At 48.4% G+C, this 18,556-nt stretch overlaps 6 protein-coding genes across 7 annotated transcripts; 3 read left to right on the top strand and 3 right to left on the bottom strand.

The window, feature by feature from the left end:
- Positions 1-401: 401 nt before the first annotated feature.
- On the bottom strand, positions 402-3,121 carry CNE03830 (general transcriptional repressor, putative). Of its 2 annotated transcripts, none has more exons than XM_024657267.1 (11): positions 3,027-3,121; positions 2,815-2,980; positions 2,682-2,763; positions 2,425-2,621; positions 2,108-2,369; positions 1,946-2,047; positions 1,764-1,875; positions 1,479-1,707; positions 1,304-1,421; positions 1,085-1,250; positions 402-1,032 (listed from the first exon to the last, which is right to left on the bottom strand). In XM_024657267.1, exons 1-11 carry the CDS (start codon positions 3,048-3,050, stop codon positions 796-798), a joined length of 1,695 nt encoding a protein of 564 aa, XP_024512907.1. In that variant the 5' UTR covers positions 3,051-3,121; the 3' UTR covers positions 402-795. The 2 variants fall into 2 exon arrangements, with proteins under 2 accessions (XP_024512907.1, XP_570974.1); XM_570974.1 differs by having other exon boundaries at positions 514-1,032; positions 3,027-3,110.
- A 147-nt stretch (positions 3,122-3,268) lies between these two features.
- On the top strand, positions 3,269-6,389 carry CNE03820 (Cell division control protein 16, putative). The gene is made up of 8 exons (XM_570972.2): positions 3,269-3,863; positions 3,912-4,183; positions 4,235-4,511; positions 4,567-5,011; positions 5,071-5,196; positions 5,254-5,406; positions 5,460-5,579; positions 5,633-6,389. Exons 1-8 carry the CDS (start codon positions 3,281-3,283, stop codon positions 6,177-6,179), a joined length of 2,523 nt encoding a protein of 840 aa, XP_570972.1. The 5' UTR covers positions 3,269-3,280; the 3' UTR covers positions 6,180-6,389.
- Positions 6,390-7,306: 917 nt separating this feature from the next.
- CNE03810 (expressed protein) lies at positions 7,307-8,726 on the bottom strand. Its single transcript, XM_024657266.1, has 6 exons — positions 8,484-8,726; positions 8,317-8,430; positions 8,083-8,253; positions 7,887-8,032; positions 7,643-7,831; positions 7,307-7,577 (listed from the first exon to the last, which is right to left on the bottom strand). Exons 1-6 carry the CDS (start codon positions 8,696-8,698, stop codon positions 7,405-7,407), a joined length of 1,008 nt encoding a protein of 335 aa, XP_024512904.1. The 5' UTR covers positions 8,699-8,726; the 3' UTR covers positions 7,307-7,404.
- Positions 8,727-9,155: 429 nt separating this feature from the next.
- CNE03800 (expressed protein) lies at positions 9,156-11,215 on the top strand. Its single transcript, XM_570968.2, has 9 exons — positions 9,156-9,298; positions 9,347-9,553; positions 9,605-9,675; positions 9,734-9,872; positions 9,917-10,003; positions 10,057-10,155; positions 10,211-10,665; positions 10,716-10,952; positions 11,006-11,215. Exons 1-9 carry the CDS (start codon positions 9,171-9,173, stop codon positions 11,182-11,184), a joined length of 1,602 nt encoding a protein of 533 aa, XP_570968.1. The 5' UTR covers positions 9,156-9,170; the 3' UTR covers positions 11,185-11,215.
- Positions 11,196-15,736, bottom strand: CNE03790 (voltage-gated chloride channel, putative). The gene is made up of 13 exons (XM_570966.2): positions 14,460-15,736; positions 13,539-14,409; positions 13,346-13,478; positions 13,220-13,292; positions 13,095-13,166; positions 12,938-13,039; positions 12,807-12,881; positions 12,609-12,753; positions 12,400-12,551; positions 12,170-12,345; positions 11,794-12,119; positions 11,581-11,738; positions 11,196-11,525 (listed from the first exon to the last, which is right to left on the bottom strand). Exons 1-13 carry the CDS (start codon positions 15,705-15,707, stop codon positions 11,352-11,354), a joined length of 3,705 nt encoding a protein of 1,234 aa, XP_570966.2. The 5' UTR covers positions 15,708-15,736; the 3' UTR covers positions 11,196-11,351.
- Positions 15,737-15,889: 153 nt separating this feature from the next.
- Positions 15,890-18,371, top strand: CNE03780 (expressed protein). The gene is made up of 4 exons (XM_024657265.1): positions 15,890-17,163; positions 17,308-17,766; positions 17,823-18,209; positions 18,282-18,371. The coding sequence occupies exons 1-3, from the start codon at positions 16,905-16,907 to the stop codon at positions 18,098-18,100; spliced, it is 996 nt and encodes a 331-aa protein (XP_024512984.1). The 5' UTR covers positions 15,890-16,904; the 3' UTR covers positions 18,101-18,209; positions 18,282-18,371.
- The last annotated feature ends 185 nt before the right edge of the window (positions 18,372-18,556 follow it).

Here is an 18,556-nt window from a genome sequence, read left to right as displayed (position 1 = left end):
AGGAGACTTGAGCGGATGGTCTGCCTGCGTTACAAGATCGTTCCAGAAGTCAACGACGTTAAATTAGATCAGGTCAAGGATTTATTCCTGCCATGTCGCAATAATACCCTAAGGCCCTCAGCCCGTCAATGGATCAGCCCGCATATTTCGGCGAAGGCTCAAAAAAAGAATGTGCCTTTGTTTGTCTATGGTGGTCTATGATGGATCCCTGCAGGAGCCAGGACGGGAGGGTGGTGGAGGAGAGGAGTAATTAGGAAGCAAAAGTACATCATACAATAGCGAGCGAGTCACCTCCGCAGCCCGTACCGGAGGAGACTTCTCAGCAGCAGTCACAGCGCCCACCGCCCATCATGGAAAGATACGGCTAGTACGGGAAGTACAGAGAGCCGATTATGCCAGTTACGGGACCTTTTATGTCTTACATTGATAATACGGCAAACAAAAATAACGCTACTGACTACGCTATGGCTCTACCACACAGTTTGATTATGGAAAAGATTCATCCGTAACACAAACTACCCGCGCCCGAAGGACAAAAACGAATCAAAAAAGATTCTGATGTATATACTACGCGTATACCGTATCTGAGAGAACACTCCTCGATTACAAGCAACCCTACAACTACGCCCCGATCCTTCAAAGCCCTGTTTCTTCGTTGTCGCTTTTCTTCTCCTTTCTCTAACTTTTTACGTCAAATCTGAGCTCTCTACCTTGTACTCTGTAGCTTCTAACCTTATAGCGTGCACTAAGCGCTACTGCCTGGGGAGACTCACCCCGCACCACACGACAATGTCTTTAATCTCTCCCAGGAATGGGCTCGTACTTCCAGATCCTCGCCATACAATCACCACTTCCACTCGCAAGATACCCTCCACTCCTCGCGAGATCGATAGAGATGACAGAGTTCTTGTGGCCTTGGAGCATAAGTTGGGCTTGACCGGTAGAAATGTGCCAAAATTGAATGGAACGGTCTTTAGAACCGGAGACGACCCACTGGCCGTCAGGTGAAATGGCGACGGAGAGAACATAGTCCTATATGAATGTTAAAACTTTGTACGAGGAAAAAAAAAGGATTTCAACGCACCTTGTGTCCGTTAAGAGTAGATTGACAAGTACCCAGGTTCTTTTGAGCCTCTTTTCCTGGGGGAAGAGACTCTACCTCTCGCTTTGTACCAGTCAAATCCCAAATTCTCAAAGTCCGGTCCAGAGAGCCAGAAACAAGACATTTTCCATCCGGAGAGAATGCAACACTGAAAGGCATTCAGTCAAGATAGACGTCGTGCACGGTAACATCCGAGCTCACCTGTAGACTGAATCCTTGTGACCCTTCAGTCGCTCAACCTGCTGACCTGTAGAAACATTCCACACCCGGACCATCGTGTCCAGAGATCCTGCAGCGACAAGTTTCCCATCCGGAGACACTACAGCCAGTCAGCGTATCTAGCAAAGACAAATAAAGCGTCATGGGATTAACTCACAAGCGACAGAAGTAATACCTGCATCAATCGGTCCATGCTCATTGTGAATAAAGTCTTCAATCTGCAAATTGAACACGCAAGTGCCCTTCTCAACATCCCAGATCCTAGCAGACTTGTCACCGGAACCGGAAACAAGGAATCGACCATCACGGGAAAAATCGAGAGAATAGATTTCTTGCATGTGACCTTGGAGAAGGTGGCAAATGCGTCGTTGCTTAAGATCCCAAATCTGTAACATTATATCAGCAAAGCTACGTTGAGATATAAAGCGAGCAGGTGATTCACTCGAATCTGTCGGTCCTCAGCACCGGTGGCGAGAAATTTGCCATCAGGGGAGAAACATATGCTCCGGATATACAGATCGCCAGTGCGATTGGCCAAATCATCTTGGAGGGTCCTTTAGAAAACTTGCATTAGCATCTATTACTATTGTCGAACACAGCATGTGCTAAGGAAGCCACACTCACGATACTCGTGCGCCAGTCTTGACATCGTAGATTTGCGCCGTCCTGTTGCATCCCGTTGCAAGGTACTTTCCATCATTTGAGAATTTGACACAGCAAACGACACTGCAATCTCGTTAACATGGATGCGTCCTTTGCACTTAAATAGCAACAAGCAGAACTCACGTCTCATGCTCGAGCGTGTGCACCAAAGTCACGTCCAACTGCTTTCTCATCTGACTACTCCACATCGCTTGCCAATCCGAGCCCTCTTTTCTCAGTTCTCTTGATACATTGTCGGGATCAAGATCGGACAAGTGGACGGGTGGGGAAGGAGGGGCGTTGAATTGGGGTGGACGTGTGATGCGCCTTTCACGGTCACGGTCTGCTGCGGAAGGGGGACGAAGGATGGGAGGGCCAGCGGTGGGATTAGGATAGGGTGAGCGGGCTACCGTAGAACAGATATTAGCACACTGAAAGTTTCCCAAATTCAACAAACTCACATCGACCAGCATCTAAACCATTGAGAGTAGGGCCGGGCAGAGTCATACCGAAAGGCGGCCTATCTTCACCAGGCCGATGCAAATCTGATGGTGAAGAAGGGTTGTTGAGGGCGGCAGCGGCTCCAGAAGGCGCTGAAGAACTGGGTCCACCACGACTCTCAAGCTCACGTCTCAACCTTGCGATTTCTGTTTCGTACCTGAATGCGCAGATGATGTTAGCGTGAATCACAAGTGCGAAGAAACAAAGAGCAACGTACTCTTGACGAATCTTGGCATGGTTAGCCTCGAGTTCGTAGAGAGATTGTCTGATCATTCCCAGCTCATTGATTTGTGATTGTACTATAGATTGAATCAAGGATCATCAGATATACCCCCGGAATATAGACTCACCCTTCGCCTCGTACTCGTCTCTCTGCTGTTTCCAGATATTGCCATCCGTTCCCAATGTCTCGTACTCCTGTCTGATGAGATCGAATAGCTCATTTAATCTTGCAGTGGACGGTTGCGCCAGGACGCTGGGTTGTGATGGCGTGCCTGCTGGTGGGAGACGGTGATGCTTGTGGACGTGTTAGGAAGGCTGTGGGGATTGAATGTGGGCTTACATTGTATATTGCTGGCGGCTGCATTTTGGCGAGAGGTGTCTGCGCTTAGATGCAGGAATACCCGATGTGAATATAGGATGTGATAGAGCGGATTGTTTTGTGGAAAGAGTTGCGAAGATCGATGGATGAATGACCGTCCACGCCGCGAACGGATCTGGGACGTTACGTAAGTGATTCCCAGGGCGGGGGCGCGCCCAACTTGTCAACAAGGCCATTGAGTTGTCTGTCGCCGGTTTCTGTACTCGACGCCAAAAATGTTCACCCCACCAAATCCACCACACGGAAATCCCCCGCCACTTTCCTACTCCCCCTTCCCCAGCTCCTCTCGCCACCACCGCCTGCAGCGCAGCATCCCTTCCAACCTCTCAAACTCCTTCTCCTATACTCCAGCAGACTCAAACTTGGATCTCTCTGTAGACTCGGATAATTTCTCCTTTGCCTACCCTACAAGAAGACCAAGACCATCAAACTTGAGCATATTTTCATCTGGCGCGCTCGAAAATGCTGCTGAACAAGGCAACCGTGGTATCTCCCAAGTCTCTCCACGTGCCAAACCTAGTCCCGTAGGGTCTAAAAGATCCACTGCAACTGCTCGTCCACTTAATCTCACTACTGACCCCAGAAATGGCCGGAGTGCAAATGGTAGAGGAGAATATTCAAATGGCCGACCAAAATCAAGGATGAACGAGACAATAGGTCTGGACGATGAAAAGGAGCAGGATGAGGAAAGGAACTGGAGTATGGTCGATTCAATGAGGCTGTGGAGGCATGATGCGATCATGCAGCATTTGTATGAGACCGCAGCGTTCTGGGGAGACAAGATTCTCAGCTGGACAGGTATGCTTTGCCAATCTCTTCGTCAACATTTCTGCTAATGTTATGTAGCCGATCCAAACGACGCCTTTTGGCTAGCCCAAACACACTTTCTTACAGGACACTATCTTCGAGCGGAGAAACTGCTTACAGAACCCCTCGTTCCCTCTCCAAAAGGCTTTTTACCTCCAAGGGATGGATCTGGCCCTCAGGACAAGGGCAAGAGACGGTCGCAAGACGACGATGATGGGATGAATGGTTTGGAGCCCGGTGAAGATGAAGTCTTGGGCAGAAAGTTGATTGATGAGAGTCTGGCTTGCCGGTATCTAGCAGCTCAATGCTTGGTATGTCCACTCCGTTACGGTACATGAAAAGTGAGGCTGAAGGAATGTCAGGTACACCAAGAGAAATACGTTGAGGCGCTTGAGCTGGTAGGCGAATCAAATCCTTTCCGTACTCTGGACCACCCCAGTCAAGGCCCCGACGAACCATCACAAGACGGAGGTATCAAACTTCATTCTTCATTGTGTCTCTTACGCGGTCTGCTTCACCTTCGTTTATCATCATTCGCATTAGCAAAAGAGTCGTTGATGGAAGCGTTGATGTTGGATGTGAAGAACTATGATGCGTATAGAGAGTTGATAGAAGGAGGAATGATGTCTGAAAAGGAGGGTGAGTGAAACTTTTCTATTGAACAAAGCGTTCCATTGACTATCTACATACGTAGAGTGGGACTTTGTAACCCATCTGGGATACCGGAAGCAACTGTCCGAAGACGACGCCAACTTTGTCAAACTCATGTACATGACCAAACTCAAAAAAGACACCCACGCATGCGAGGTGGCGGCCGCTCGGGAAGCGCTTACCACTCAATTCGCCCTCGGAGAAAACTGTGACGTCCTCGTTGGGCTTGCAGATGAGCTTTACGCCAAATACAAATGGGAAGAATGCTACGTTGTCACGACCAAAATCCTTTCTCGCATCCCTGGCCACCCCAGCGCGCTTCCTCTTCATCTCGCGTGCATGCACCATATTCATCGGCTAAGGTCTTCTTTATTCATGTTGGCGCATGAGTTGGTGGAACAAGATCCACAAGCGGCTACAACGTGGTATGCTGTGGGGTTGTGGTACTTTTCCGGTAAAAGATGGGCTGAAGCAAGGCGATATTTCAGGTGGGTCATTTCCGTCTAGTAAGGAGCAGGTATTCATAGAAACTGATACGGTGGAGTAGTAAGGCAAATTTGATAGATTCACGTTTCGCACCTGCTTGGATCGCTTTTGCGCACTCATTCGCATATGAAGGGGAGCATGACCATGCCATCACCGCCTACTCTACTTCTGCCCGTCTATTCCAAGGGTAATCCTACTATCTTATTTTACGCCAGGTTATTTGCTTATCATAAGGGTGGAACAGATCTCATTTACCATTGTTATTCATTGGAATGGAACACCTTCAATTAAGCGCGTCAAATTTGGCGGAGGAGTATTTCTTAGCTGCAAAGGCTATCAATGACTCTGACCCCTTATTACTTAATGAGCTTGGTGTGGTACATTATAACAAGGAAGAGTAAGTCTCTTAGTATCATATGTTTCAGTAACATGCTGATTTTATCATGGCAGCTATGCTGTTGCCGCGAGCTACTTCAGGAAAGCCCTGCGAGCATCGTTTGATATGCAGGGTGTGAAGAGCATATGGGCTGTAACGTACTGCAACCTTGGACACGCTTACCGAATCATGGGGTGAGGCCAAATGTACCTTTTTTGAAACAAGGCAGCGCTGATGCCTTTTTTAGCGAATATAATAAGTCTGAACACAACTACCGTCAGACTATCCGATTAGACCCTACCAACCCCACAGCCTATTCTTCTCTCGCCCTCCTTCATCATCTTCGTGGTGACATTCGCCTCTCTATCCAGATCTACCACCAGGCCCTGTCCCTCTCGCCTCAAGACCCTCTCTCCACCGTTTTATTGGAAATGGCCTTGAAAGAACAGATGGAAACACTTGATCCGACAACGCTCCCTGGCTTACCTGGACAGTTGGGAGGAAGAGATATGGATCCGTTCAAGGTACCAAAGGGGAACCCAAGCTTTGGACCTGTACCTGTTGAAATGGATCCAACCACATTAGGGGAGGCTGGAGGAGAGAGCGTGGTGCTGCCTCCCGGGTCGGTACCGTTGCCATTACCGGCGCCGTCTGGGACAACATCAGCGGCGTCATTACCTATCGCCCGGGTACCTGGAGATGATGCAGAGGATAGGTCTTCTGTGCAAAGTGTAGAGGACGGGGATGAATATGAAGAAGGGGATGGGTCAACAATGGACATTGAGGATGATTAAATTGTGTTTGAAGATTGTACGACAAGTCAACGATGGTGTGCGCTACACATATAGCTCACACAGACGATTTAATGATGAAGCATACATTGTTCTCGGCAGGCGGAAAAGTCAGTCATGGGTAAAAGGAAGGAACCGGGGTTAGTGGTCTGTTCGCATTTTCCGATGCATCCTTGTCGGATCCCAGCACGGTCCATCAAGTCAAAAAAATTGAGATTTCATGCAACCAATCGTCGCATCTAACATCTAACATCTATCTTGTGTAAAGCGAGAAGTGTAAAGGCGAACTGAGCGTTCTAGGAATGACAGATAATATGGGTCCACTGGACATAGAATAAGCTCACAGATTATTCAGCATCTAAGCACCAGCAAGGGGGTAACATTCACTCTGCCAGCTGACAAAATGAGTACAATTACAAGGTACTACAGCTTCTGGCCATCATGTCTGCCCATCCACATTGTCGACTTAAGGGTGGTGTCAAGGAGGTTGCGGGGAGAATCAGAGTAGTTCACCACTGGGCTGTGAGAGACATTCGAAAGGAAGGACGTGACGCTGAAAAGGTCATTGTATTGTTGGACTCGGATAGTGATTGATTGTCAAAAAATCCTTTGGCCTTGTTGTTTGATTGCAGTAGCTATTATAATGACTGCCTCTCATCACTCGCACTACCGGGACACTCATGCAACTGGAGAAACAGTAAGCGCTGCCAGCGTGGTGCGTGGGGACAAGTCTCATCGTCCGCTTCCTCTCGGCAAAAACATATTTATGTAACCTACGTTGCAAGACAAAAACAGATTACTTGTTAGTCGAGTGTCCTGATCCGTGTGCGCAATATGACCATCTGGTCATTGAGGCATAAAAATCAGATATCACTCAACCCTACTGCTGAAAACTCGCCAATCTGTCTTGGTAGACTTTTTTCGCTAGGTTCTCATTTATCACAATCCTCGCCCTGATACATTTTTATCTGATTCACGCTACTGAAAAATGAAGATAGGTCTTTCGGGGGTGCATTTATTATGGGACGACAAGCTTCGTCAGAATATATATAATCCCGTTTAATAATGACCCAACCATTCCGATTTGGACTCTGGCGTGAGGCAATTGTAATAAGGTTACATATTAGTAAAAAATAGTAGTATGGTACAAATGATCCGTGTCGTCGATTATATATATCGTCCTATCACGCAGAATGTCCATAACCCAAAACTCCGGTCCCCGGGCCGCTTATACACTGTCGGCAGATAATTCGAAGGGGCAGGTAACACCACTGATCAATGTTGATGTCAGCGGCTTTTTGGTCAGGCCCACGATCGACATCTTGAGCAAAAGCTTGAGCTTGAGATCAGATCTGGTCGTGCCTGGCCACATATGGCCGCATGCATTATACCAATCGTTCCCTGTGCGTCGGTCAGATGGAAGGGCTCAGCTGCACATGGTGAGGGGAAAGAGATTGATGACTTACAAGTCGTATCGGAAGTGTTGATAGCACTATATGCAAACTTCACAGGTAATATAATAGCTTGCTCAGCTTTGTGCGGCATGACGTGATTTCCCCAATCCCCTGTCGCTATCTTTTTGTTTGTTGTTTCGTCGTACAAAGAAGCTTCCAGATGCGTGAAATGGACTGGAACGTAAGATGAGGATGCGTCGGCTAGATAAAACATGAAGTCAGGTTGAAAGATGGGTCTATAACAGATGAAACGTACCCCAGAGATTGAGGTTCCCAGAAAACGAAAAATTGGTTGGCGTCCGACTGAAAGAGATTGTGTCGTTGTTGACAGTGAATGGTTGTTCATCATAAAATTCGAAGCTCGGCGCTCTTGGAATGACAAAGTAGAGCGTTACACCAAGGCTGCGTGTGGTCAATGCCCTTGTATTTCGTATCAAAGACAACCCACTTACGCAACGCAGAACAGAAAAACAGCTCCTACAATCACTTTTCTAGTTAACCACCGGACTCCACATAATCCTCGTTGGTCTCTCGTCCATTCTAGCCAAGCTTTCTTCCTCTTCTCTGCTTTGATGCCAGATTGGCCCCTTCGTGAAAGGTCATGTAATTCAGTCTTCCTCCACCTGCGTCACCGATTGACATGCTCAGTACATCAAGAATTTCGCTTTGCACTAGTCGGGGCTCACTCAGGTCCTAACACTGGCACAGAAACAAGCTCTTCTTTTGAGGCGAGGGATTTCCTGGTGTCTTGAGAATAAGTATGACCTAGGGGGGGTATATGCTCGCTGACAGGTCTGTTGCTGCTACTGTCAACATGGCGTCACAAGCTCTTAGAGAGAGTTCGTTTACTTACTTTCTGTCGCCTCCCATGACACCCAGACCGATCGTACTTGATCTTGCGTTTCCTCTACCTGCTTCAATACCAGGATTGTACAAACCGTTGCCATGCACTTCACTCCACCTAGGCCCTTTGACATCAAAGTCTGCCCTGACGTCAAAGTCCTCGAGCTCTTCATTAGGACTGTAGTTGAGATTGTACGGCTGGTGATGATTTGAGTTGTAGGCCATGGCTAAAAGTTACTCAGTGAGTGGCTGCATATATAGGATATGAAGCAATGAAGTGGGTTTGTGTAAAAGTTGTGTGTGAACAAGAGGTATTGAGGCTGTGTCGAGGCGGTGGAGGGACGTGCGTGCTTTCTTGGCTGGGAACGTGTACCTTATCTCATCATGGCTGAAGTAAAAATATACTGGCCCGTCAAAGACCTGTGTGCAGGACATTTGGGAATATATCGAGTGTATCGTCAGCACTGCATATCTAGAGCCCATGCATATCTACCTGACGCCCGTATAGAGTATGGGAGTACAAGAGCATATGCAGAACAAAACAAGAGTGGCATATGTCGGAGTACTAAGTCCAAATAATGTGTTCTGTTCCTGGCCTCTTACGTAACTCATTATCGGGCCCTTCGGTTGTTTTTGTTTTCGTGGATCTCAATTCGGCATCTTGTCAATTTCTGCATGAATTGCTCATCACGTTGAAATGGAACAACTTGGAGCTCTAAATCCTTGGTCTATGACCAGCGCTGTGGAGAGCGACGAACGCTGCCTTGAAGGTGCAAGTAACTGCGAGGGCATTGCCCGCTACCTTGCGGCGCATCTGAGTGAGCGGTAAGCCTATTCGATCACTGCTCAAATCGAAGTTCTGACAAGGTTCAGCTCTTATGTTCTTGGAGGGAAAAAAGCCGAAGAATTTTTCCAAGGACTGGGTCGAGTTTGGGCTTCTTTGGCTACATCGTTTGATCCCAGTGCCAAGGATACCAGCCGATACGCGTCCGAGGATTCGAGGATACAGTTAGCATTGGGTTTGGCAAAGATGGAAAGGAACTTGGTTGCGGGGCTCCTTCCATTCCAAATCGAGGCATTGTTAGTATTTTAATAATGAAAGCAGGGGCAACTGTTGAATAAGAAGTGTAGCAAACATGAACCAGAGATCAGGAGGTTCATCTTTAACATTACGACCTTTGTCCGCATTGAGGACTGTAGATGTAGGTCCTCTCAAAAAATCGATTTCCTAGGTCACACGCTGACTTCAATGTATCTAAGTCTTCACTATCCACTCTATAGCTACGCAATTGCTTTCCAACGTCCTTGCACCTGTGGACTCGAGTAAAGCTGCGACGAGACACGCGGATGCCGCATTGAGAATATATGTGTCTGGCAACAGAGAAGACGACGTTATAATGTAAGAACTTTTTTGATTAACGGTCTGGCTGACATCCCACACAGACGATTATTAGATTCTCGAGATCCAAAGACCAATCATGCCACGCTCCATTTATTAAACAATCTCACCCGCAATAGCTTACCTAGGCTGTGAGTCTGGATCAGCCTTACACCGATCCGTCAGCTAACCATGATGCTTGTAGCGAGCTGCTTTTGACACCAACAGGTATGAGATGGCTTGCGCAACTGCTCGGCAGGATGGATGAATGGCTGGATAAAGAACATAATTGCTTTGACCTGGCGTAAGACCAATCTTTGCATCTCGTAGCCGTTTGGAAAGCCTTTGACACTTCACAGAACATCAATATTCACATCAATCATCTCCTTTTCACTCCATCCACGCCTTTTCCAACTACTATCCGAACCTCCAGAACCTATAACACCCTCCCAAACGGTATTCCTCAAAATTCTCGATTCAACTCTCTCCTCTCTCCCTACGTCTTCCCCCACTCCGCCTGTTGAAAACTATCCCAACAGCTTCCTCCACCCACTATTCAACAGCCTCATACAATCATCTCTCCCTTCTCTGGCCCAGAAGTCGGACGATCCAAGGTTACCAAAATACCTCGAAGGTTTGGTACTTGTTTCTGAAGCTTTGGGGACTATAGGGTTGAGGGTGCAAGAGAGGATTGATAAAGCTGCTGCACCGGCTGCAGACCGGGAAGATGTGGAGCTGCAGATGCAAGGCGGTGAGGAACAGCTGATAAAGGCAACTAAAGAACCTCTGTCGGGCATAGTGCGTCCTCTGATAGGTACGACAGCTGATACTGGACCATGGGCGAAATGCTGACGCAAAGTCAAGATATGCTGAGGGCTCTCAACGACTTTTTCCCTCGCACCAACCCGCGCAACCCATCCCCCCCCACGGCCACTACGACCATCCAGCCAGAACTTAAACCATTCTCCAACTTGAAACGTGACCTTGTTCGGCTACTGGGTGTGCTCACGTTCAATGACACTCGAGTTGGGGACCAAGTCCGGGAATATGAGGGCGTGCAGCTGGTTTTGAGCCTGACTGAGATTGATGAGGGTAACCCCTGTGAGTGCGGAAAAAAATGCTCATTGTAGACTATTCTGCTGATCAATGTGCAGTTTTGAGAGAACATGCTCTCTTTTGTATTAGGAATCTTATGCTCAACAACCCCGCTAATCAAGCTATAATCAAAGAAATGGACCCAGTCGGCGTTCTATCGGAGACGGGAGAACTTTTACCTGTCCCGGACAAGATGAAGAAGAAGAGCATCGAGTCGACCATCACAGAAGAAAAATAGATCATATAACGTCGAAACATGCATGGAGATATGTATGTACATAATGAATACACCCATCGCAATGCGTTAGTCATGAAACAAGAATGGCGGTCATAAAAACAGTCGTAAAAAATGATAGTCTACGCTTTCTAAGCGAAATGACTAATAGATTACAAATAAAGAACACTTCAATGTCCTGTGCCTTCCTCCAACTCGCTCAGGAAGTTCAGCCAAGCCTTCTTGGTGATTATGCCCTGAAACACACCCCGAGAGTTCACGACGATGACCTGCCTGACTCCGAGTTTGACAAACAACTGCTGCACCAGTTCAAGAGGAGAGTGTATCTGTACAGTTATCGGCGCCTGGTATGCCTATCAGCTTTGTGTTTTAGGAGAGAAATTTATAAGATAGACTCACTTGATCGATGTATCGACTGAGGTCGCATGGATTCCACACGTTATCGACAAACGAGTCGGCAAAGCTGAAGATTGACATTGCACTACTGCGTACCCTCGCTTGTGAAGCATCGTCGGGAATGAGATTGATCGCAGCATCAGGCTCATCCGCTAGCTCAGCTATAGTCACTATGTCAGCCTCTAGCTATCTCCGCATCCAACGAAGCCTACTTACAAAGAGCATGTTCCAATTCATTGATACCCAAGAACCCAACCACCCTAAGGCAGCTCCTTTCTCTCCCGCTACCGATCCCCCCTTCCAATCCAACACCAGCACTGGTACCTGGCCCTCCAGCACTAGTCATTTCCTTCACCAAGACAGGGAATCCAGTATCCTCCATACCCAAACGCACGAGTTCAAGCAGTTTACCGGTGAGCGATCTCACTGTGTGAGGTTTATCTGCGCGCAGATGAGGAACAGAGCGATCGGCTACAGAATATGCGCGGCGAGAGCCCCAGAGGTATTCATGTTTCGAGTCAAGGTAAGGCAACTGGTTTAAGCTTCGTTCCTCGTCAGCCTGCTTTCCATGTGATATGTGGTTAGAACTCACTCAATGACCAAGTCGTAAATACCCTTCTTCTCCAACCCGTCTGCCACGGTCTTTGCAATCAAAATACTTAACATCACTGGCACAACATAATTGAGCGTTGACGTGAGTTCAAACATGATAACAGCCAGTGACACCGTCGTGCGTGTAACGCCTGCCAAAGTAGCTGCTGCTCCGACCTGCAACGCTCAGTGTCAGCATATTATTTTGTTCCGTGCATTTGCAAGACCTACCATGGCATAAACACCGGGTACAATACAATCAGTGTCTTTGCAGACGTTGAAGATTGACAATTCAGGATAGGTGAATTCGATGTACTCCATCATATGGCCAACGATTCTGCCAAAGCAAGCACCAACAGCGAGAGAGGGGATAAAAATGCCAGCTTTATTACAAAACCGTCAGCGTAAAGCTATCTTTGCAGATTTCAAGAGGCACGAACCTGGAACCTTGATGCCAAAGGTGATGATCGTCAAACAGCCCTTAATGATCAGGGCCATGAAAACTTCCCAGATCACGGTGGCGAGCTCATGAGGGTGGTTGACGCAGAGGCTGCTTGAAGAAGATGAATTGCATTCCTCAAACAACTTTGAAGACAGTCAGTCCGGTTTGTCCTTGATTTAGGACTAGAAGGACTCACGCTGGCCACAAATTCAGTGCCGCCCATTCTGGTGTATGGATTTGAGAAAGACACTATTGTTGTCAACAACACGACCTGCGTGCTCCATGTTAGACTTGCCATCTCAAGAGAATGATTAGCCTGATACACACAAGTACAACTTCAAAGATGGGATGTCTCCTCAGCCAAGTCCCATTCCGCACATGTCTGCTCCAGATAATGTTCAGTCGAGCAAAGACCGCACCATACAAACCCTACGCCGAAGCATCAGTATGTCTGACGAAAAGGATGAATGAGTTTGAGACTTACGCCAAAGACACCAAGGACTACAAAGATGATATATTCCCAATAGTGGTACTCTTTGGTGTACGTCACGGCAAACTGGGTATCGAGTCGGCGTCTAGTTCTGATGATGACGAGTTTGAGGGACTTACCAGTACCAGGCTTCCGTTGCCAAACGGATTCAATGCTTTGAGCGTGATTGCAGCAATTGCAGCGCACCAGAAACTGCCGTCCAGTCAGTCATCCGTCGATCGCATTCTGTTCGGCATTCTGCTTACCTTCTCCACATGACCTTGGGCGGAAAGTAATAGGAGACTTCTTCCAGAGAGAACAAGACACCACCGACGGGTGCACCGAACGCCACCGCTACACCAGCCGCACAAGCAGCCGAAAGGACTTCCCTTCGCTTGGCTGCCGTTTTCATTAGCCTCTGCTGTGTACTTGACCATACCAAAAGCGAAAAGAGCTCACCTTCATTACATTCAAATTTGAGAAACATTCTAGATACGATATTGCCAACACAGCTACTCATATGGACTAATGGTCCTTCCTTCCCCAATGACAGACCAGACCCGACGGACAACGCCAATCCCGCACTCTTAGTGAGCAGAGTCCATCCGCCAAGATATCCATGGATGACGAACCCGCTCAAAATCGTCTTGATTTCGGGGATACCAGAGCCAGCAGCGTAGAACATGACTTTACGAAAGGTTTCGGGAGGCGATTCGATCAAAGGTGTAGGAGGTTCATTAGCGACCGAATCGAGGAGGGGCTGACATTCGTTATGAGGGCCGTACGGGAGAGAGGCGGTACGTTTGGTAGGGGAGGAAGCGGTGGACTGTTTGGCTGTTGGAATTTTAGACGGTGGAGTGAGGAATGTAGAGTCTTTCGAGGTGGTATGGTGAGCGGATGAAGAGAGATAAACTGTCATACAGCTGGCAGTCACCGCTAGCAAGAGTGCGACAGTAGCATAGGCCATGAATTCGGGTCCTCCATACACCCAGCCGCCAAATGGCCCATCTTTTTCTTTAGGGTTGAAGAACTGACCCCACTCAATCCAGTCTGAACATTCGTCCTCACCTCCATCACTTCCTGGTGACTGGTGCCTCGGTGCACAACAAAACCGTCTGGCGGTGCCCCAGGATGTCGAACAGAACCCTTCTTTCAGATCAAAGAATGCCATCTCCGCACGGATGATGAGGAAAGCGATAAGGGCGGTTATGATACCGGTGAGAGTAACCACAAGCCATCCTTGGAAGCGATCCCATGTATTTGCGATCTTGCCGCGGAGAGAACGTGAAGCGGCATTCCTCAGTCTCCTCACTCGTGACGATTCCTTGATCTGTTTTGCGTAAGCCGCATGTAAAGTTAACATAAGCAAGATATACTTACTGCGTCATGGATCCAATCAATAGTTGCAAAGGAGCTGTACCATACTCTTGTGCCATTCGCCCGTTCGCCTTCATTATCCTCCAACAACTCATCCTCATCCCCTCTTCTCCCAACTGCTTCATCGTCATAGTTATCCGGTCTTCCGAGACCCAATCCAACATTACTAGCTTTCTTCTTCAACCTTTTCAGAACCGACCCTTCGGGTGACGGGAAAGGCGAGTGCATACTAGTACCCATCGCTGATGTGGGTGCAAGGTCTCTAGAGGGCTGATTCTGGTGAATGGCGCCGTATGATCCTGATGGATAGCCGGCAATGCTTGATGAATAGTGCTGCAGTCCTCCTGATCCACCAGATGCATAAATCCCTTTATCTCTAAACCTTGGTGTAGCCGCGCTGGCGGGTTGACTGACCGAGTAGTATGCCTCGTGGGTTGGTAAACCCAGATTACCCACAGGGGGTGCCGCTGTTTGAGGTGGTACATGTAATCCCCGAGACGTCGAGATACGCCGAGGACTTGACAAAGCGGCGTCATTGATCGTGGTACTAGTAGACCCAGTCCCTGATCTCGAAGGAGTGGGGCCGAGCCCAAGTCCAATATTTGGGTGAGTCGCGCTGTAACCTGCTCCCGGCGTGCTGAACACCCTGCCTGAACCTCTTCGCCTGGACTGATGGTCGATGATGCTCGATACGCTGCCACTAGTGCTTGACGTTGTCCCCGAAGACGTCTGTGCGTGGCCGCCATGGCCTCTTGAAGCCTGGACTCGTGGGGAAGGTGCACCGATATCTAGGCCAATGACATTGGAGGTTGCGACGGGGTTCAGCCGTGGTGTTCTAGCGATGCTGCTTGTCGATACGGCCTGAGCTGCTGACGGATCGTCGGAATCTGTGCTGGCCATGTGGGAGATCGACACTGTTGGTGACGTTGAGGTAGAGTTTGCTGGAGACGAGATGGAGTTGGCGTTGTTATTCGGGCCGCTTGCAAAGGTCGAGGGATTCGGAAAGTAAGTTATAGGCGAAGGCGGCTGAGACTCGGGCATGAACGTATCGACGGATTGTCTTCTGGACTGCGCTACACTTCCGGCGCCAGATGCTGGTGGCTGGGTCCGGGGTTGTTGCTGTTGCGGGTGGCGCAACGACGCGGTGGAAGCTGGACGCACAGGACGTACGGTACTTGCACTGGTCGAGGTGCTGGAGGACGGGGCGATGGACATCGGAGCGGCGGAAAGAGGCACCCTTTGTTCTGGCATCGTATAGTGGAAAGGGAGAAGCTGTTTTGTTCCGGCGGATGAATAGAATAGGACGCGGCAACCAGCGGATGACGCGCACAGACAATGGGCCGAGACCACACCAATTTGCTGGAACCAACCTAGACAGCTCGGCGGCCGGCGGACGCGACGACGAGAAGAGATGCATGCACATATAAAACTGAGGATGGTATTCGCTCAACTCTCCGCTGCTCTCACTTCCACAACCATCTCCTTGTCCGGCTCTGCATCCAGCTCTGGGCCGGAGTCAATGGCTCTCTCTCCGCATCAAGGACATCCGGCCTTCATCACTCTCCTTTCCACGCCTTCCCGTGGCTCATCTGCCGACAAGACGGTAGAGGAATGGCTAGTGAGCAAGTTTGCACCTCCCAACTCTTCCTCTCAGCGGGATCAGGTTCATGATGGGGATGGTGAGACGACACCAGATGGGGAGAAGGAGCGGGGGTATATGTGCGGTGGAGTGTAATCTTTTATTCCATGTCCCTTTGCTTTTTTTTCCTGTAATCTCAACTTTGAGTTCTTGCTACTACTGTACAGGCCGAATGAAGGAAGCTCGACGCGCGGGCAAAAGTGGGAAAACGCTCGATATGATATCCTTTGGGACGCCTCTCCCTTTTTCTTTTTAGTGACACCACCACCATCCTTTCATGATAAACCGCCCAAGTTTTCGGCCCAGGTTACATACCCATCTCGAGGTCAAGCACATCTCATCCTCTACTATATAACGATCAAGTCGTAGTGTGAACGTGCAAATACCTTGCGACACTTTATTCTTTTTCATTTACACACATTGCACGACATACACATTCATACGACAAGATTGGCTTTGAATTTGTGGAATAAGGGAAGGAGGACCTTTCCCACCGTCTCTCAATAATAACCTACAAGACCCAAACCGCACTCAATGAGCGAAAGACCTACCTGAAAGTCGTCTAGACTGTTGTAACAGATCTCTCCTTACAAAGAAGAAGGATATACCTCTCAATAACGGTTGAAAACTGCGATCAAGCAGCCTCTCCGGCCAAAACTTACCTTGCTTGGAATTGTACCCGCAAGTTACTCGTGGGTAGGCCTTGCACGACACCTAGAAGTATAACGCGGGACCGGTAGGTATATAGAGATCTGATCTTGACCCCCCTTCACAATATTGTTTCCAATCCCGATCGTCCGAGGAAACCAATGTCGTCTTCCAAACGTCGCCCTCAAAATCCCTCCGACGCCGAAAGAGGCTCCCCCACCACCTCCTCCCCCTCTTACCTCTCCTCCTCTTCGAGAGCTCCAGGAAGGAAATCGGATTACTTCAACTACCACCCTCCCTTCTCCATTCTTCTCCTCGAATTCATCGTATGGCTTCTCTTGTTCTTTGTTTGTTTTCTAAGTCCGAATGGGGGTTTGGCTGCTGTTGTAAAGAGTGATGATGAATACGTTGGGGTCTTGAGTGAGTTTAACCTTTTTTGTCTTGTTTGGTGTGATCCTTATTTGTATGTCTGTTTTCGGTGGGGTGAGAGATGCGGCAGGGTGGTGGATGGGCGTTGGAGAAAAAAGTGGTTTGCCCGGTGCTGACGATGCCTCGCCCGTGTAGGGAGCTGCACAAAAACCAGCTGTGATGGTTGGATGCAATCCTCCTCCTATACAAGCTCCGACACCAATTCCAGACGATCGTTCAACTCGAAGAGAGACCTCACCTCCACCATCGACTTGTCAAACTTCTTCCTAACCACCGGGCTAGCGGCCCTTTCCTCCTTCTGGCTTATGACGTATACGTTCCTCTTTACATTTTACCGTTTCTGTTCTTCCACTCCATCGAACGGGGCCAGGGACGGAGATGATGGGGAACAAGAGGACGAGGATATGGATGAGAAAGGAAGGAGACTGACGAGATGGAGACGGATGAAAAGAAGCCTAAAAAGGTTTGCGTTCAGGGTGAGTAGGATATACGTTTTCATGTTGGGATGGATCGTGTTTGGGGTAGCGTGTGCGGCAAGTTGGCAGGTCAAGATGACTAGTTCAGATGGAGGCAGTGTCGGGACGGGTGTGCTTTGTAAGTACCCGTTTTTGTTTTGTTTTTTTGTGCTGTTTTGCTTAACGAAAGACCAGTATTACACGCCTCATGGATCCTCCTCTTCCTCTGTTCATTCGTTGAGATATCGCGCGGAAACCTTCGTAAGAGGGTAGATACCGGATGGGGAAGCTGTACTTGTATCCCCTTCTTTGGAATATGTAAAAGGAGAGGATTTAGGAAGTGGGGGAAGAGTGGGGATGGCGGGGGTGAAGATAAGGATGTGGAGAAACAGGGGAAGAGAGGCCGGAGTAGACGGAGGAGGGACGAGGAAAACAGCAGAAGCCAGAGTCAGACAGCGAACAGAAAAAGATAGATGGGGAACGTGAGGGTTTTGGTGGGATAGACGATCGTATAGGTGATCCTGTTGGAATGTACAAGCTATATTTTAACTGTCTAATTAATTGAGGCTCCCATACCTCGAAGTAAGTTAAAATGTTTTCAAACGCATTCCATCCAATGTATCCAGCTACTTACCTACATTTACCATCTTATAGCCTTCTCAGAGATCTTTCCACATGTACCAGGATATTTTGTAATATAGATCAGGTGCCGAACGTTGGGACGGTGGAAGGTCGGAAAAGTCCTTTTTTTCCAGCCAAGGGTTCATTTTTTTATCTGTCTTTGTAGATATACACATTTTTTATCTTGACCGATGTAGGATGGTCTATGCATCTACATACCTTTCCCCAAGTATTAACCTTTCAGAGATTCAGCTTCATCCGGCAGAAATCTTGGATCTCATTATTTTCTGCAGGGGGGGGAACGGTCG

The sequence above is a fragment of the Cryptococcus neoformans genome (genome assembly GCF_000091045.1).
Source record: "Cryptococcus neoformans var. neoformans JEC21 chromosome 5 sequence".
NCBI classification, from domain to species: Eukaryota; Fungi; Basidiomycota; class Tremellomycetes; order Tremellales; family Cryptococcaceae; genus Cryptococcus; species Cryptococcus deneoformans.
This window is presented reverse-complemented; position numbering and strand designations above follow the sequence as displayed.

What these genes read in the sequence shown, in the direction of transcription:
- CNE03830 (XM_024657267.1), bottom strand. Translation starts at nt 3,050, where the DNA reads ATGCAGCCGCCAGCAATATACAAT. An exon ending in CACACGCTCGAGCATGAGAC is followed by an intron (nt 2,048 to 2,107) that starts GTGAGTTCTGCT and finishes ACGAGATTGCAG; the next exon opens with TGTCGTTTGCTGTGTCAAAT. An exon ending in CACAAGGATTCAGTCTACAG is followed by an intron (nt 1,251 to 1,303) that starts GTGAGCTCGGAT and finishes AATGCCTTTCAG; the next exon opens with TGTTGCATTCTCTCCGGATG.
- CNE03820 (XM_570972.2), top strand. Translation starts at nt 3,281, where the DNA reads ATGTTCACCCCACCAAATCCACCACACGGAAATCCCCCGCCACTTTCC. An exon ending in GAAGCAAGGCGATATTTCAG is followed by an intron (nt 5,012 to 5,070) that starts GTGGGTCATTTC and finishes ACGGTGGAGTAG; the next exon opens with TAAGGCAAATTTGATAGATT. An exon ending in TCTGCCCGTCTATTCCAAGG is followed by an intron (nt 5,197 to 5,253) that starts GTAATCCTACTA and finishes AGGGTGGAACAG; the next exon opens with ATCTCATTTACCATTGTTAT.
- CNE03810 (XM_024657266.1), bottom strand. Translation starts at nt 8,698, where the DNA reads ATGGCCTACAACTCAAATCATCACCAGCCGTACAATCTCAACTACAGT. An exon ending in GTCATGGGAGGCGACAGAAA is followed by an intron (nt 8,431 to 8,483) that starts GTAAGTAAACGA and finishes TGACAGTAGCAG; the next exon opens with CAACAGACCTGTCAGCGAGC. An exon ending in CAACACTTCCGATACGACTT is followed by an intron (nt 7,578 to 7,642) that starts GTAAGTCATCAA and finishes ACCGACGCACAG; the next exon opens with GGAACGATTGGTATAATGCA.
- CNE03800 (XM_570968.2), top strand. Translation starts at nt 9,171, where the DNA reads ATGGAACAACTTGGAGCTCTAAATCCTTGGTCTATGACCAGCGCTGTG. An exon ending in CGCAATAGCTTACCTAGGCT is followed by an intron (nt 10,004 to 10,056) that starts GTGAGTCTGGAT and finishes TGATGCTTGTAG; the next exon opens with CGAGCTGCTTTTGACACCAA. An exon ending in CATAATTGCTTTGACCTGGC is followed by an intron (nt 10,156 to 10,210) that starts GTAAGACCAATC and finishes GACACTTCACAG; the next exon opens with AACATCAATATTCACATCAA.
- CNE03790 (XM_570966.2), bottom strand. Translation starts at nt 15,707, where the DNA reads ATGCCAGAACAAAGGGTGCCTCTTTCCGCCGCTCCGATGTCCATCGCC. An exon ending in GCACTGAATTTGTGGCCAGC is followed by an intron (nt 12,754 to 12,806) that starts GTGAGTCCTTCT and finishes CTGTCTTCAAAG; the next exon opens with TTGTTTGAGGAATGCAATTC. An exon ending in ATTTACGACTTGGTCATTGA is followed by an intron (nt 12,120 to 12,169) that starts GTGAGTTCTAAC and finishes CGAGGAACGAAG; the next exon opens with CTTAAACCAGTTGCCTTACC.
- CNE03780 (XM_024657265.1), top strand. Translation starts at nt 16,905, where the DNA reads ATGTCGTCTTCCAAACGTCGCCCTCAAAATCCCTCCGACGCCGAAAGA. An exon ending in TGAATACGTTGGGGTCTTGA is followed by an intron (nt 17,164 to 17,307) that starts GTGAGTTTAACC and finishes TCGCCCGTGTAG; the next exon opens with GGAGCTGCACAAAAACCAGC. An exon ending in TGTCGGGACGGGTGTGCTTT is followed by an intron (nt 17,767 to 17,822) that starts GTAAGTACCCGT and finishes ACGAAAGACCAG; the next exon opens with TATTACACGCCTCATGGATC.